General features: G+C 46.5%; 1 protein-coding gene across 2 annotated transcripts in view; it reads left to right on the plus strand.

Moving 5' to 3' along the window:
- Positions 1-18648, plus strand: part of PLCG1 (phospholipase C gamma 1) — a 595860-nt gene that overhangs the window by 414023 nt on the left and 163189 nt on the right. For both annotated transcript variants that reach the window (XM_078652159.1, XM_078652158.1), the window contains exons 15-18: positions 5740-5841; positions 10870-11057; positions 11566-11766; positions 14050-14169. In XM_078652159.1, the coding sequence (XP_078508285.1) occupies positions 5740-5841; positions 10870-11057; positions 11566-11766; positions 14050-14169 (611 nt within the window). The remainder of the gene's footprint in view (positions 1-5739; positions 5842-10869; positions 11058-11565; positions 11767-14049; positions 14170-18648) is intronic.

Genomic DNA, 18648 nt, shown 5'->3' on the forward strand with positions numbered 1-18648 from the left:
TTCACTCCTTGGAACTCCATCCTCTGTTTCTGAACAGACTGTGTAAAGTCCGGGTAGAAGCTCACAGTGGTATTCTCAAACTTTACCGGGCCACCCATCCGCGATGCCTGCAGGATAGCGTCTCTATCCCTGAAGTAGAAGATTCTAGCAATAATCGGACGCGGTGGGGCACCGGTTTTCGGCTGACCACCCGGAACTCTGTGCGCACGTTTCACCGCAAAGAATTTGCTGAGGCCTTTAGGAGCAAGGTGGATGAGGATGAGGTCCTCAACAAGGAGATCCGTGGAAGAGGCTGTGGAATTTTCCGGAACACCAATGATGCGCACATTATTGCGTCTCGCCCGGCTTTCAAAATCCTCCAGTCGACGGTTAAAGAGGTCATTAGAGGACCGGAGATTACGAACCTCCGTTTGTAGGTCAGAGACAGATGTAGTGAGGCTGGAAGTCTTTAAATCCAAGGATTTTACCTTTTTGTTGGTCTTTGATAAGTCCATTCTGATAATGTTGACGTCAATGGCCACTGTGTCAAGCTTGAGGGCGATGGCCTCATACTGTTGATCCATAGAAGTCTTCATACCTGTGATGGCGACCATGGCGTCTTACAATGTAAGATCAGCCAACATGGCGGGGTCCTCGGTCACTTCACCCCGATTCCTGTTCGCCCCGCCGGATGGCACCTTAGGCTGGGTGTAGCGGTCCATAACGTTAGTTTGAATGGCACCCCCTCGGAGAGGGGTCTTGGTTTTGCGTTTCTCGCTGTCGGGTTTGCTCGCCATGTCGGGCGGTAAGCCCCCAAGAAGCGCCCTGGACCTGGTGAAAATGGTTTGTGCGTTTTCCATCGATATCACCAAAAGCAAAGCTAGCGGGCATATGGCGATAACCACATACACGCCGCTGTAGGCTTACAGTGAAGACTCAGAGTCCGGGCGCAACTCAGGCAATCGAGGCAGGATAGAGATGCAAGAGGGTGAAAACCCAAAAACTAAACCGAAAGTCAACTCGAGGCAGCGACCAAGACCCCGCAAGCCGTTGTTGAATTACAGCCTGGGTACTCGGACCACTCGAGGCCCGGAGGAGTTCGTGGGGCAGGCCACAAAAGTTCAAGATGTCATAGTTACGGTTCCCGGAGTCCAAATCGATTTCTGAAAACAGCTAGTATGTCAGCTGGGTTGCGTCTTCGATAGCCCGACGGCGTTGGCAGGATAATATTCAGGATAAATGCGGGATGTGGCGAGGGTCTCGGGAGCCCTGGGCTCACGCGGCCATCACGGATGCGCGCGTAGTTCCTCCTCCGAGTCTCATTTTTGATTAACAGTAGTTGAGCTATAGTAAGTACTTGAAAGAGCCGAGCCATGGCTATTGTCCGTTCTCTAGTGGCACCGGGAACTTGCGGTCGGAGGGACCCTATGCCCCACAACTATGGGTGTCTCCTACTACTCATTCGGGAGATAGCAGTACGACACATATGTTCTGAGTTTCTTAGGGTCCATGGGTCCCTTCTTACATCACTGCAGGAGACATATTTTTCCCTTTCTATAAAAGGCTGTGATGTCACTGTGAAGTTGATCTTTGGTTTCACAGTTGGTTGAAAAAAGAACTTTTTTTTTTTAATTAAGCACCTCACCTCACCAAAACGTATTAAAAAATGAGTGGATCAAAGATTTGAAATGGCTTGCATGGTGAAATGTATGCGTCAATTTGCAAGGCCTGCTAGCCAAAATGTCTGATGGAATTCTGGCATCCCTGTCTCTTAAATTGCCCATTTGCAACTCCCACCTCATTGGGGGGACAGGGGGTCAAACACAGCTGCCCCAACTCAGCTTGTAAAATGTTTCCAGCTTTTAAATGTATGTACGCTCTCCCCACCCACACTTTAAGTGTTCCATTGGTGGGAGCAGTAGCTTTTCCCCATCTACTGGTCTGTGATGCTCACTGTAGGAAACTGAAATTTTTTTGAACTTTTCCCCTCACTTTTTGCCTAATTTTTGGCTACAAAATGCTGGTTATCAAGTCTGACAGTGCGCTGAGGCCTGCTAACCAGACCTCAGTTCCAGTACTCTTTTCCCTACAAGTTAAAATCTTATTGTAACCCAATTAGCAAGGACTTTAGCACCCCTATAAGTCCCTAGTAACTGGTACCCCTGGTAACTAGGGCAGGGGTACTAAAGAGGGTCCCTATGGGATGCAGGATGTCTTGTGCCGCCCTAAGGAACCCACACAAAAATTGCATGTAGGCTGCCATTGCTGACTATGTGTCATGGTGCAAACCATGAGTGAAAACATGACACAGCACGCTTGCTGCATGCCATGCCAAAGTTACTGAATGTAATATATGTAAGTCACGGTGAACAACCTTTACAACAAAACTTTTACCACGCACTACCATTACAACGCGGTCATTACAACGCAAACCATTACAACGCATTGCGCTGGGGGGCGCTCTAGGATAGGGAATAGCTTAATTTACTATCCAATAACCTTCCCTAGTAAATTAAACTATTCACTATCCAGCACCCCAAAGCGCTATGCGTTGTAAAGGTATTCGTTGTAAATACCGCGTTGTAAAGGTATGCGTGGTAAAAGTATGCGTTGTAACGTCATACATCCGTAAGTCACCCCTGCATTGTAGCCCTAAGGCAGATTGCATTATATTACATGTGAGGACATATCTGCATGTGCAGATATGCCCCTGTGCGGTCTAGTTCAATAACTAGACGGTACAAGTTAAGTATATGTACTGGGCACTGGTCATCACAAGTTACCCAGCTACATGATGGCTTCACTGAAACCTATGGTGTTTGGTGTCAAACACCTTGTCTTAATATATCTTTACTGGTGCCAGTACTAGATTTATTAGGACATGCACCCATGAGGCGCCTTAGAGATGCCCTCTTAAACCTTACTATTCTTCAAGTATGCTGGCTGACTGGACTCTTCCAGCCTGCCACCAGGGATGCGTTTTTGACCCCCTGCAGGTGAGTCCATGCACCCAGGAGGGCAGGAAAAATGTCTTCTTTGGCAGGAGTTGTTCTTACCTCCTCCAGCAGGATGGCTAGCAGTGGCGACTCCTCTGCTAAGGAGGAGGAAGGAGTGTTGCCCCTCAGGAAAATTAAAATAACAATGTTATCATCATTTTATTTTTCACTGTTGGCTCTTTGGAGGTGCAGGCTTGGCAGACTGTGCTGCCCGCAGTGCAGGGAAGGAGTGGTAGGCACTTTCCAAGTGTGCATGACTATTTGGACGGCTGTCTCGGGCAGGCCAAACAGTCAAGCGCACTTGGCCTGTTCTTCACCGGCTGTAATACACAGCCAGGGTGGAGAACATGCCCAGCCTCCTAGTCCCCATCTGAGCACTGAACCACGGCGCGCAGACCATGCTGTCAATGCTGCTGTATCGTAGCGTTATGGTTGGTTAGGGGAGTCGGGAGGGCGGAGGAGAGCCGGCCGACGGGAAGGTAAGCGGAATTCCCCCCCTTTCTTTTTTTCTATTTTTAGCGCCCCTCCCCTGCTCCACGATAGCAGCTGCTATTGATGGCAAGTGAATCTGCATGCCAAGGCCAGAGGCGTCGGAGCCTGTGCCACCTTTGATATGCGACTTCGTTTACCCCCAGACTTGGGTAATGCCACCCCCTGAGGCCCTTTTGGCACCAGGACAGGTGGGACATTAGCTAGTAAGTAGGTATGTTGCACTACCAGGCTAAACACACCCTTAGAGTGGGCAGCCTGAAGTGGACAGCCAATAAATTATTTCACCATCTTGGTTGTGGTGAAATTAGGAGCTCTGGGGCAGGTTGCTGCCCACTCCTCCCAGCAAGTGGTCATCCAAGGGGTGTAGTGACCCTAGAGGTAAGTAGCCCATTGGCTACTACCCTACAATCCCCTTAACTCCCCAAAATTGAGTATTTAGGTGACTCTCGCCCCCCCCCCCCCCAAACAAGGAAAACAGATTCACCTGATCAAGGAAAAAGAAGTACAGAGAAGAGTCGAATAACGCAAGAACTATGGGCTAGCTGTGGATTTGGCACCAAACCTTGCCTGCTTCTGTTTTGACAATTTCAAAGACCCGACTTATCCTGCAGCTATGCATCTTCCAAAAGTCTCAGAGGGCTGCTAGCACTTTGCCAAACCGTCTGCATCTTCCTTGAAGTGGAGAAGCGACTTGCCTGCAGGCACTGACCAGAACGTTCCGGTTCACAGATCTGCCGGTCACCGGATCCACCGACGCAGCAGCAGCCGCCGAGGATGAGGTCACCATGCTCCAGGAGGTCAGGTCTGTCTCCCCACCAAGTATGGGGATGCCAGGATCCCTGGGAGCTGCCCTTCACCAATACCCGGGGTACCAGACTCTTGCAGCAGCCAAGGATTGTTCACTGTCCAGCCCAGACACCAACACCGCCAAGACCGACCTACCGATGAAGGATGTCCGCATCACTGAGGCCAGGAAAGAAAGTGGCCCGGGTGTCCTGTTCTGTCCCCATCTCCTAGGCGACCTAACAAGTGAAAGCATCCAACGCAAGCGACCTGCTGAACAAAAGACCTCTGGCACCCAAGCCCCACAGCCTGAGCATACCGATGGTGCACCCTTGCCCCAAGAGACCCTCAACAACCAAGCCCTCCTTTAGATTCTGATGGACCCGTCCCCAAGTCCCCACTTGCAGCCGCTTTCTGTTACAGGTTTTCTCCATAGACTTCAGCTGTGGCGTTAGAGGATACCCTTGCAACCAGCTCCTCTGCAACTTGACACACCAGGGCAAGTAAACCAAAAATGCTGGTGACTCGATGGACCTTGACCCCTACATATCTTAATTCCAGAAGAACTATCCTGCAACTCGATTGCTAGCACCCCTATGCACTGTTTGTTTCTCCCATAGGGACATTACTGCGTTCGAGGCTCATGCCTCAAATCTGTATTTTCTGTGTTTCTGAAAACCCCTGACTCAAAAAGTACTTACCTAATCTCGTAGATCTTGGTATCTAAACTAATATAAAAATGTGCTATTTTTCTAAATTGGTGTCGGATTTCCTTACTGAATGTCTCCCCTTTATTTGCTCTGTGTGTGCATTAAATGCCTAAAATTCCCAACCGAGAAGCCTCAGGCTGATTGATCACACTACCACAAATAGAGTTCCCTGGGTTTGTTAACCCTTTCGCTGCGGCGGCTATTCCGCCGCAGCGCTAAGGGGGCGGGGGGGGCGCGCGGCGCTCACACGCTGATGACGGAACCGCTCCATCACCAGCCTCGGGTGAGCTGTGCTGATGACGGAGCGATTCCGTCATGGCCCCGCCCGCTCAATAGAACGCGCCGTGCAGGCGTGAAATCAGCGCCGCGCAGGCGCGTTGGGCGGGCCATGACGGAATCGCTCCGTCATCAGCACAGCGCCACCGCGGCTGATGACGGAGCGGTTCCGTCATCAGCATCGATGCGGTTCAAACAAGCTCCTGTACACTAATAAAGGATACCTGGACTCTCTGCACAGTGCACCTCATTTGAGTACACTATATAGAGAGCCAGCTTTCTACACTCGCAAAGAGTGAAGACCGTTTCCAGTAGCTGCTGTGAGTAGGAAAGATGGTAAATGGCATCACACAGACTTATCAGCCTCTCACCCTTCCTTGAAGTGTAAACGGCAAATTATATATGGCTATTGATGATTAGGGCCGTGAGAGCTCTGCACAGGGATAGCCAGTACCTCTGGCAGTGGTGCGCAAATGATCAATACATTTTTTTTTTTGCTTCAGGAATGGTACCCACACTTCTTTGTTCTGACCAGCAGCAAGATATATTATTCCGAAGAGACCAGCAATAGCCAGGGCAATGATGAAGAGGATGAGCAGAAAGAGGTACATTTTAAGAGCGCAGATGCTCTGCATATTACTGTTAAATTTGGCGTACATACTTTACATGATTGAATGTTTTTTATAAAGCTGTAAATGCATCTTGGATCTAGTGTTCCTAGCACACCAATCTGTACTTAAATCAGGGAGGTTTACATGATTGACTTGCATTACATCACATTAAGTGTCCAAAAGATTTTAATGTAATGTTTTTATTTTTTGTTTAACTATTTAATTGCTTGAAGCCCCAGTGGAGGCTCACCCCTAAATGCCCATCCACACTCTTACATACAAATAGCATTCTCAAAAGATCTACAGACCGCTCTTCCACAGAACCCTGCGCACATCTCGCCACACATACAGTAGTGTCTCCCAGCCAAGTTCTCTCGCTCTCGCTCTCTCTCGCTCTCTCTCGCTCTCTCTCGCTCTCTCTCGCTCTCTCTCGCTCTCTCTCGCTCTCTCTCGCTCTCTCTCGCTCTCTCTCGCTCTCTCTCGCTCTCTCTCGCTCTCTCTCGCTCTCTCTCGCTCTCTCTCTCTCTCGCTCTCTCTCTTCCCCCCCCATGTGAATATACCACTGATACTTACACACAGTTTCTAAATATTGCCTGTTTAATGTTATCAGAAAGAAAATCACTGTGCGCATAAATTTCCAATTGTTTTTCCCTGTGCCTGAAGTTTGAGATGACAATCAAAGTGGTCTGAAGAGCCATTGAGTACCTGATTTACTGATGCGAATGCTACAGGCGAGCATATAGGAGACTGACAAACACTGAATTCCAAGCAATGATGGGGAAACAGTGCTAATCCAGTTTTCAAAATGTAGGAGCCAATGCCTTTCAGCTTATTTTTTGTTAACCAACCGAAGGTTTTTTAGGTCTCGCCTGTCGATGCGCATGCGCATCGAGCTTGCGAGCCTATTGCGGCTTAAACAACCTTTAACTAACAAGCAAGGAATCGTGGCGATTCCTTGCAGTGCCCGTGACTTTTAAGCTCAATGCGCATGTGCATTGAGCTTAAAAGCGCGTGCACATCAGTTCCCTCAGCCGCAATCGCCGTCTGTTCCCTCAGCCGCATTCCTCCGACACCTTTTGAAGTGAAGCTTAGCTTCACTTCAAAGGCCCCGGCTTCTTCACACCCACATGCCGCTCTCCCCGCTCCGCCCCCTCCCCTGCCCGCCGTGTGCATTTCTCCTCCACCCCCTCCCCACAGCAATGCCCTCCGTCTTGTTTTTTTTTTTTTTTTGCATTACCATTACCATTCTATGATTTAAACACATTTAATAATGTGAGGAACATAATTCAAATAAGGTGAATCACTGGCACATAGAGAGTTGGTAATCTATGATGCTCGGTCCACAGCCTATTTTTATGCAGGCATTTTCAAATGCGAGACGTTTATTAAAGCAGAATGTGGTGCGATAGCACCGTCGACTGAGAGCTGGCTTCTGAGGTCTGTGCACAATCTTTTCGTGTCACACAAATTTAAATCCTGGCAGGGTCGAGTCAGCATTTTATTCTTCTGAAAAGCTCAGTAATAAACCCTGGAGCCTCGTTCAGCTAGTGGTAAAAAAACACCCATCATCGTTGGGCTCTGTTTTATGTTTAACTAAAAATCCCACAAATGTGTAGGCTTTCACCCTTTCTGCTTTATGAAGTTTGTGTTTATTTCGGCTATTTGTTGTCATTTCTAATTCAATGTTTTTGGGCGTATGTTGCCTAAACATGCCTTGCCATAGACAATGTTTTGTTGGGGAGGGGTTCTGTGTGCATTCCAAATCCGTGTGAGTGCGCGAGCTCCTCATAGCCTATCAGCGAGTTTGTCGGTACGAGTTTTCTTCCATGTCTGTCATGCGGTTTCCGAGAACAAGCTCTCTCGTCTTCTTCTAGACAAGTCCCTGTATTTTAGCACATATTTAGTTCTTTACTTGAATTACATCACACCAGTTCCACTTGTTATGATGCTCCAGGGTGCGCGCGCCATTTTGAGTATGCAAATTCCGAATTTCCTTCTGCGAGGGGTTTGCTGAAATACGTAAAATCCCGTTGCAATGAAAAAGAACGAGCCGAGTGCCCGAGAACGTCTCATGGTTGCTACTTTTTCTGCACAGCTGGATACATCGGAGCCTAGCACGCAGAGGCGATTACATATTTTGTAGCGGGAAACACCTCCCCCGTGCCCCTTTCAACTGCAGCATCCTTACGCCTACATACAGCCGTGGGCTCCAATTGCAGAGCACTTCATTTATTTATAAGGAGAAGTGGAATCCATATTTTTACATATAAATGTACCTTTTAATACAAAACTCCAGATTCATTATATAATAAACTCTGCTTGTTGCCTTCTTGCATTTTTTATTTAGCAAACTCTTAAATGATATCATGCTTTACGTTTGCACCTACTGCTCTATAACAATGCACCTCAGTGTAAACCAGGGACCCAAATGCCTACTGTGAATGCATTTTTGTGAAACTCTTTTGTAACTACGATGAGCCAAAATATAATTTAGAAGGGTGCTTCACATCTCAACGCTGCAAGATCTTTGTATGCGTCTAGAATCATGCATTTCTAAATGTAAACCGGATGCTCTACAACGCGTGATTTGCTTCTATTGAAAGCCAACACACCTTGCATACACAAAATATTCACTTATTCCAAATTATTAAAACATTTAATATAGAAGATATACATGCACTAAATACCACCAACATTCTTCATCTCATTCTTTAAAATCGTATTTCCTTGGGTTTGTTGTACAACACTGAGTGACAATCAAACATTTCAAAGTCCAATAAAAATTACTATCAAATGCAAAAATGCCTTGAACATTTTTTGTAAATTGAGAAAAGACAAATAGACAAATTAGCTTTTCAAATACATAAAGACATTAACAACTTCCCCAAAGTATTTTTTGCTTAAACTACTGCAATTCAGCATTGTAAAGACAAGAGGGACTTATTTCACAGGGGGTCACACAATGACTAAGCGGATCCCTAGCTGACTTCTTCAACATTATGAACATTTGAACGGTATTTCCATTCCGGTATTTCCATATGAACGGTATTTCCTGCCTCTCGGAAGCCCGGCGAGGACCCACAGGCGGCCGTTGTACATTTGTACCCTAAAAACCATCGTGTGAGGGGCAGGGATCCACTTGTGTTTGCACTTCGGTTGCCTTTGAAAAGAAACGCTGTCACCCTCACTCACCCTCAACACCTCACCCTCACTCACCCTCAACCCCTCACCCTCACTCACCCTCACCCACCCTCACCCACCCTCACCCTCACTCACCCTCAACCCCTCACCCACCCTCACCCACCCCCACCCACCCCCACCCACCCTCACCCTCACTCACCCTCAACCCCTCACCCTCACTCACCCTCAACCCCTCACCCTCACTCACCCTCAACCCCTCACCCACCCTCACCCACCCTCAACCCCTCACCCTCACCCTCACTCACCCTCAACCCCTCACCCTCACCCTCACTCACCCTCAACCCCTCACCCTCACTCACCCTCACTCACCCTCAACCCCTCACCCTCACCCACCCTCAACCCTTCACCCTCAACCCCTCACTCACCCTCACTCTCACTCACCCTCACTCACCCTCACTCACCCTCACTCACCCTCGCCCTCACTCACCCTCACTCACCCTCACTCTCACTCACCCTCACTCACCCTCACTCACCCTCACTCACCCTCGCCCTCACTCACCCTCACTCACCCTCACTCACCCTCACCCTCACTCACCCTCAACGCCTCACCCTCACTCACCCTCAAACCCTCAACCCCTCACCCTCACTCACCCTCAACCCCTCACCCTCACCCACCCTCAACCCTTCACCCTCAACCCCTCACTCACCCTCACTCTCACTCACCCTCACTCACCCTCAACCCCTCAGCCTCACCCTCACCCTCACTCACCCTCAACCCCTCACCCTCACTCACCCTCACCCTCACTCACCCTCACTCACCCTCACTCACCCTCACTCACCCTCACTCACCCTCACTCACCCTCACCCTCACTCACCCTCACTCACCCTCACCCACCCTCACCCACACCCACACTCACCCTCACCCTCACCCACCCTCAACCCCTCACCCTCACTCACCCTCACTCACCCTCAACACCTCACCCTCACTCACCCTCACCCTCACTCACCCTCACTCACCCTCACCCACCCTCACCCACACCCACACTCACCCTCACCCTCACCCACCCTCAACCCCTCACCCTCACTCACCCTCAACACCTCACCCTCACTCACCCTCACCCACACTCACCCTCAACCCCTCACCCTCACTCACCCTCAACCCCTCACCCTCACCCACCCTCAACCCTTCACCCTCAACCCCTCACTCACCCTCACTCTCACTCACCCTCACTCACCTTCAACCCCTCAGCCTCACCCTCACCCTCACTCACCCTCAACCCCTCACCCTCACTCACCCTCAACCCCTCACCCTCACTCACCCTCAACACCTCACCCTCACTCACCCTCAACACCTCACCCTCAACACCTCACCCTCAACCCCTCACCCTCACTCACCCTCACAACACATATTGTGTTACAATAGGTGTCACATTTGCGAAAGATAAAACTATCTAGAGATGTAGCATAACGACCAGAGCTGCCATATAAGTCACGTAAATACAAAACATGTTGCATTCCAAATGCTATAGGTGTCACTCATCCATTTGCAAAACGAAAAATGTCAAACTCTTCTATTGCGAGACCTATTGCATTTTCAATGCTTGTTTCACTCTCCTACTTCTATGGTTAATGAAATGAAAATGAATGTGAAGTGATCTCCAAACATTCAGGGCATCTCGAGAAAAATTAGCAAGTGTATTTACATGTATGTTTCATGGTTGTGACATGTAAATAGAACAACATTTCTCCTTTTCTATTTTACTGTAAGTTTTGATTTGTGTAGTAAAGTTCCTTGTAGGAATTGCTAAAAGTAAGTTCCTTTGCAGACACAAAAAGCTATGATGGGTCGAAATCTTTGTGTTTTTACCTCCCCCACGTCAGGCGAGCAACAGCACCGAACTTCACTCAGCAGAGAAGTGGTTCCATGGGAAACTTGGTGCTGGGCGAGATGGGAGGCACATTGCGGAGAGGCTGTTGTCTGAATACTGCATTGAAACGGGTGCACCGGACGGCTCTTTCTTGGTTCGAGAGAGTGAGACCTTTGTGGGAGACTACACCTTGTCTTTCTGGTGAGTAATACTCATTCTTTGCCTAAACTGCAATTTCAGAAGCCTTTCACCTTCTATAACTAAAGTGATTTGCTGGGTGTCTCTCACGGTTATAGCCTTGAGCCTCTGCTTGTATTATGCCTCTGTGAAGTATCAGTCATTCTCTTGTTTCTAACCTTGTGTACCTTAGTGGAGTCAAACAATACCACCCTCATGTCAGAAAAATCTCACTCATTCTCTCTTCGATCATCAATTTCCATGGACCCTTATCTATTGTCACACTTGCTTGATGCAGCAACTCAGTCCAGTGTTACTAGTCACATTGTACGGAATTGCCCCTTCATATGTGGCCTCATACTTTCTACTAGAGGAATGTGCTCATTAAAGGTGTCCTTTGGGCATCAATTGGTATGACAGAATGAGCATGATTGGCTGCGAGGTTGCTGATGCAGGTTTGTCACTGTGCTTGGGTGGTGCAGTGATAATCAGTTGAACGTTGAAGTTTGACATTCCCTCTGCTCTTTTCCAGGCGTAATGGGAAGGTGCAGCACTGTCGTATCCATTCCAGGCAGGAGGCAGGGAGCCCCAAATTCTTTCTCACGGACAACCTGGTGTTTGAAAGTCTCTACGCGCTGATCACACATTATCAACAGATGCCGCTGCGGTGCAACGAGTTCGAAATGAAACTGACGGAGCCGGTGCCCCAGACCAACGCACATGAGAGCAAAGAGTGAGTGGGCAGAAGGCACTATAGCGTTCAGTAAATCTGATTGGCTGAATATTTTAACATAAAGCATGGTAATAAATGTGTTCTCAGACATTTAGCCATCAGCATAGCTCGCCTGTTTGAGAGCAGAGAGACTTCTTTTTCAAGTGAGTACTGGGCAACAGTAGGAAGTAGACAGAACAGGGTATCTCACGCCTGTTGAGGGAGGTTAAGCAGGATAGTGCGACCAGTACACTTCTCACCTTTTTGAGGGTAGGGAAAGGTGGTACTGGGACAATGGTACCCACAAAGCTGCAGTAACTGTAGGTATGCCATCAGAGGAGGATATCTTATGAGGCAGCAGCATGTGTCTTCACTGTAGGTGTTCCTTGTTTCCAGTAAGAACTACACAAATAGAGCAATGTGAGACTTACTGCTTTTGCAAATACTTACCACAATTTTTACACCTGTCTATCCTTACCCCTTCTGTCCATGGGCATGGCAGCCTGTTGTGTAACCACGTTGCTTGTTTCAGTTTTATTGAATACAACTCAAATGTTTTGTTTAGAAAAAAGCTCAGTGATTTTAACAGCATCCAGATACTGACAATGAGTAATGTACAGGAACCCAGTAATAGGCTCCCAAATGTTTTTATATCAGCTTTGTATTTTTTCTAGATTTTAGTTGGATTGAGTTGCCCTCTTGCTCGCAAGAGGTACTACAGTAAAGCAGGTGGCGACATACAGATTATATAGCACTAGTTTGATGGAGAGGCGGGCTGTAATTGGTGTGAAGTATATATTAAATCAGGTGTCTTTTCTCTTATCAATACATGACCCCCTAAGTAGAATGCATGGCTTTGGAAAATAAACTGCAAAGTTAAAACTTGAATGCATGGCTTTGGAAAATGAAATGTAAAGTTAAAACGTTGTAGAGGTGTAAGAAATGGTTGGGAAAAGCCAACAGTATGACTACATATTGTAGCATCTAGCAGCAAAAGTGTCTGCAGGTCTGATAAAGAGTTGCCTTAACTCCTGTACTTCGCACAACCAATAGCATTATTTTGCTTGCATTTAATGGGAGAAGTTGAAACACAACCAAGGTATGCTAGGTGATTTTAAGAATTCTTAGTGGGTTTTGTAGTTGGTATCTGTTTAAATAAAAAAAACGGGTTGGGGGTATCTGTTTAAATAAAAAAAACGGGTTGGGGGTGGACATAACGACGGTCATTAATTCCAGTATATTCAATATATTTTGATCAAGTCTGGTGGCCAGTGGGTGGTGGCCATTTGGGTGAAGGAGTCAATTTTACCACCATTGGCTCAATCAGTCTATGAGACCACCTAGTCACATTTTGTGATATTGAAAAGTGCACCTGACAAAATAATCTTTCCTACTGTACTTTTGTTGATTTTACATCTGCCTTCAACTAGACGGATAGCATCTACTATGGAAATAAAACTTAGTTTGTAGTGTAGCTACCAGGTATTAAACTCCACTCTACAAGGTCATAAACAAGGATGGATACCTTCCTATTTAACCTCTACCTGCCAGATCTGGATATTAGGAATAAAACAAATACTCCACTGCATCCGAGAGCGATGGTACTACCAGCATGTTATTACGCAGATGAAGTGGTGTTAGGTATAATGGCCGTGGAGAAGAATAAACAATGGCTCCTGTGATGAAGGTAAAAGTGGAGGATTGCTAGAATGTGAAATTCTATATTTTAAGAATTACAAAATCACATAAAATTAGAGCAACGCCATTCTGTAATCCGTTTTACCCGAACTATATATTGATGCATGATTAAGTTGTTTAGCTCTGTGCAGTGATAAATAATCACTACAAGTTTATAGGTGAAATAGTTGATGTTACGCTGTTCATTGTATTTTATCCTACTTGTAGAATATTATGGTTAATGGAATGAAGACTCTTTTTTTCAAATCTGATTAAACAAGTATAGTTGAATGGTTTATTTTTTACTATAACAACCTTATGATAAATAGCCATTTCTCTTATTCGCATACACACTCAATGTAAAGATTACCAACCAACTGCAAGTGTCTGCTCTGTTCAGCCATATCTTAGAACCCAGCACCCTCTTAAACTTTCCGGACAGCCTCTTAGCGCACTGGCATCCCATTAGACTACACATGAAATAAATACTAGGTCATTGCTAATAATACAGCCGTCCCTCTATAACGCAGCACTCCATGTCGTTGCCAAATGAAATTGTGATAATTTGGTGAAAATTAGGTGACGCCAGCAACTCATTGGTTGTATCCATGTCTATTTTCATTTAAGGTGGTACCATGCCAATCTCACAAGGACACAAGCAGAGCACATGTTAATGAGGGTGCCACGAGACGGAGCCTTCCTAGTGCGTAAGAGGAGCGAACCTAATTCCTATGCCATCTCCTTTAGGTAAGGCTTGTTTATTTGTTTAATTCAATTTAAAACAGTAGGGAGGTTGTGGCTACATTGCTCTATAGCGAAGTTTCTTTTCTAAGAAAACCCAGTTGTTCGACAACTCATACACCTGGGTGAATGTGTGCGTGAAGAAAGGATTTTTATCTATTTGTCTGAGTATATCAGTTTTGGGTAGTCTTGCAAACTGTCACATTGCTCCTCCAGAGTGATGGGTAAGGAATTACAGAGGAGGGGACGGTGTACACCCTATGCGTGGGCTTCCAAGCTCAAGTAACACTTTGAAGAGTAGTTTTGATGTTCCTAAACTTTAGGTTGTTTGTATTCAAGTGTCCCCCTAGTTGTTAAAACCTTGAGGTAAGACCTCGAAGAGAGAATAGTTGGCCATAGTCATTTGGCCATGAGGGCTAAATAAGTTGTTTGTCGAAGGGACGGATTGTGGTCTCTGGCATGAGGAAACCAGGCCTTTTGCAGTGTGAATGAGATGCATTTTCAAATCTCTTTTTAACTTTTGGAAGCCATTTTCCTTTTTCAAGTTGAGATGTAAAAAATTCCAGAGAGAAGAACCTTGTACAGAGTAAGATCTTCCAATTAATCCTTTCAGCTTAGTTGGGCAGATGACCTTCGGATTAACCCCATCAGATCATAAGTGTGTTATTGGCATATAGTGTAGGACATCTTTACCTAGAAACCTTCAGGCAGAGTGACAGAGAGATGTAAAATATAAGATGTATTTTGAAATGTGATCTTAGTAGGAGTCAGTGGAGAGATGGCCATGAGTAATGTGATTTTCTTTTTATTTCTTTTTATTTTTTACACTATGCCACAGATGAGGCTATCCTCCTAGTTTTGCACCCTTTGCAACCTTACTGTTGGTTCCATGGGGGAGAACTGTGAAAATGTTACTCGAAAATGTTGTCACATCTGCAAGGTGAGGGACATCCTGGCAAGTACAATGGCAATAGTTTGTGGAAATTATAGTAGTACCCTTTGCAGCAGGGTCACTTGGTGGACCGCATTCACATGAGCAATTGTTGAAAACCAGGCCAACGTTTAATATGTCTACTCTGACAAAGGGAGAGGGTTGTGGCTTCTGTCCCAGCCACAGCAAGTGGGGAAGGGCTAATATGGGCAGGAAGCATGATTTCAGACTTGTGGAAATTCAGATGGACTCCTTTTGGCTGCATCTACTGCACTTCCTGCTTCAGGCAGTTGGCTACCTGACTGTTGTTGCTGAGTTAGCTGGCTAACTGGTTACACATTATGGGGACAATGCACACACTCCTGGTATAGATGGGAAAAAAGAAGGGTAATGAAAAAGGCGGTGACAGTTCTAGCGGTACTTTTCCTTATCTCTGTGCATAGTTTTTCTGTTTACTGCTACACCATTTTTTGATTGTTTTCAATTATAATGGCTAGTTTGTTGCATTATTTTGCCATTACAATAGATCCATGTGGAATCTTAGTAAAGTGAGCTTTGTCTTTCGCGCAAGCTGTTAGTTTAGTACTTTTCTTTTTCGGGCAGTAGCAGAAATGTACAGCACGTGTCTTATATTTGAGAGGACCGGCGACACTGAGCACTGCCTATGGAGAGGTAGTGTGTGGTTGATCTTACGGGAGAGGGTCAATTCTGAATAGATCAGTGGCAGCAAACGATACCGAAGCTTAGGTTTGGCGTCCCTAGTCTGTACTTCCATCAAGTGTCCAACGGCATTCTAAATGATGCCAAGCTGCTACATTCTAGTGCTAATTATCTTTGTTTTTATTTGGTTCAGATGGAACAGATGTTTAATTGTTTTCCACGTATATTAGTGACTGACCTATTTTTGGGTATGGAACTTTAATGTTTCAGCGTGTGATCATACAAGGGTGGGTGATGTACACGAGCTACACATATTAGAGAAGGGAGGACTAATTAATCCGTGTTACACATAATGAACAAATGGCGTTCTCTTGAAGGTTTCCCAGTTCATTTCCTTTCATTAAAGACCTTTTCATTTGTGGAGTGGGCTCTTCGGATTGAGGTTAAATAATACACCTGGGAGCATGTTGTGAGAGGCATTCATTTCAGAAACATTTTCTTTCTTAACTTCATACAAAATTAATCTATTGCTTTTCAATGTTAATGAACTGATTTACCTGACTACTAGCAGCCTGCATGGATCATTGTTCTAGGGTGCAATTAATTATGTAAAATATGATTGTTTTCATTTGATGTAAAACATGTTGGGATACTTATGTAATGTTGTAGGATTTATTAGAGAGGGGAGAGCTATTTGCTTCAAATCTTGTTAGAGTGTACTTGAAGAACAGACACAGGTTTCCTAATTTTTAAAACGGTTGCATTTATTGTGTGTGTTTTTCATTCGGCATTAAACAGATCAGCAAACGGCATGCTAAGGGTAAATGTCAATAGGCTGAGCATCAGTCATTTCTACTGATTTTTGTGTGTTTTTTGTTTAGGGTGTTGACATGAGTGATTAAGTAAACTGCTAGCATTCAAATAACTTAAGGGACAATGATTTTCGTTGCTATTTTCTTTTCTAGAGCTTTGTGAGGTGGGAGCTCACAAAGTCTTTTACTCAAAATGGCTGCCCTCTCCCTCATGCGAGTTGATCATAGTTCTATCAGGGAAGATCGTATGTGCTGTCTTTAGTTTCATGGTAAATGTGGATCAAGTTAAACAAGAGGGATGGATCCTGTTGCCACTGACACTGCTGTGCTCAGTCAACACAGCTTAAAGTGTGTAGGAAACTGGGATTTTGTTGCTGTACCCCCCCCCCCCCCCCCCCACACACACACACACACACTTTGTTTTGCAACTTTAACTGAAGTGTACTGGGTTGCTGCTAACCCTGGTTCCAGTACCAGTGTTGCTTCCCTAAAAATGTTCAATTGTTTCCCCCGATTGACAAACCCTTTAGCACCCTCTATAGTGCCTAGTAAATGGTGCACCTGGTACCCAGGGCCTGAGGTACAAAGCGGGACCCGAAAGGCAGCAGCTCAAAGTGTGCCACCCTAAGGGACCCCTCACCAAGCACATGCAGGGCTGCTATCACAGGCTGCATGTGTTGAAGCAGACAAAGGTGAAAACATGACATGTCACTTCACACATCCCTGTGTGCCATGTCCCGTAACACTGCATGTAACATTTCTAAGTCACCCCTATAGCAGGCCTGACAACCCTAAGGCAGGGTGATGAATATTCCATGTGAGGGCATACCTCCATGAGCAGACATGCCCCTGTGCTTGTCAGTCCTATTACTGCCAGTGCAAGCGGACAGGGAAGCCATTTTAAAACATATGCTGGACACTGGTGAAAACGAGTTCTCCAACTACATGATGGCTTCACTGAAGATAGGGATGTTCAGTATCCGTCATCTCGTATTGATAAACCCACACTGATGCCAGGATGAACTACCGATTAGCCTCCTTTGGCTGGCAAGCTTCAAAGAAGCTGTCCCTTTTAGAATCTGGCTCCCCTCACAGGAGAGGGAGTCAACCCCTTTGTCCAGGTCCCCCTTGTCACCTGCACAGGCAGGAACATTAGCTAGTCAGGTAGGCGGGCAACCCCCGGACTAGTACCACCCTCAACGTGGGCTACAGAGAGGTGGACTCGATTTTTCAAAAGTCGCCATTTGTGATAGTATAATTAGGGATTCTGGGACAGCATTATGCCCACTTACCACAGGAAGTGGTCATATAGGGAGCTTAGTGTCCCCAAGGGTCAGTACCCCATTGGCTACTATCCTACACTCCCCTTTAGGGGAGGCCTTGGCACCAGAGCAGCAGATCCTGACGACCTATGAAGGACACAAAGAGCTGCAAAAGCAGAAGACTGAAGAGGGCACATGACTTGGCCCCAGCCCTGCTGTCCTGTCTGCCATTCTCTGTCGAACCTGCGCCAAAGACGATTTGTCCTGCAGCCGTATGTTTCCAAAACCTGGGAGGACTGCCTGCCTTCAATAAAGACCAAGACTTCCTGATGAATGGCGGAACTGTTCCCTGCATCCTGCACAAACTCCAAATGAATGGTCTCTGAGGCCTCTGGAACGGCTAAATCGCGACACCTGAAGCCACCACTGCACCGGTCTCCTCGGGCCCAAATTGGGCTACAAGTGTCAATAAGGTCCCCCAGAGCTCGAGTCCATCGTGTTTTGATCCCTTGCGGAATCCCGTTACCTGCAGCCTCTGCACACAGGCGCCCTTTGCATGCGACTGCTCCTGGTAACAAAGTCTGACGACACCTCTGCATCTGTCGCCCCTGGGCCGTGGAGAAGAGGAACCCAGGTGTTCATGCGTTCTGAGCATCGCAAGCCTTGTTCACCCTGACTGGCTTCGAGCCAGAGCCTACAATCCCGACACTGCCTTGCACCCTCCACGAGGCCGCCCTCATGCTGCTCGCCGGTGGTTTACTGCTTGTGCTGCCTTGGTCCTGGCCCACTACTCACCTTAACTCCTGGAGATTGCACTTGT

This window comes from Lissotriton helveticus, chromosome 7 (genome assembly GCF_964261635.1).
Source record: "Lissotriton helveticus chromosome 7, aLisHel1.1, whole genome shotgun sequence".
Taxonomy (NCBI): Eukaryota; Metazoa; Chordata; class Amphibia; order Caudata; family Salamandridae; genus Lissotriton; species Lissotriton helveticus.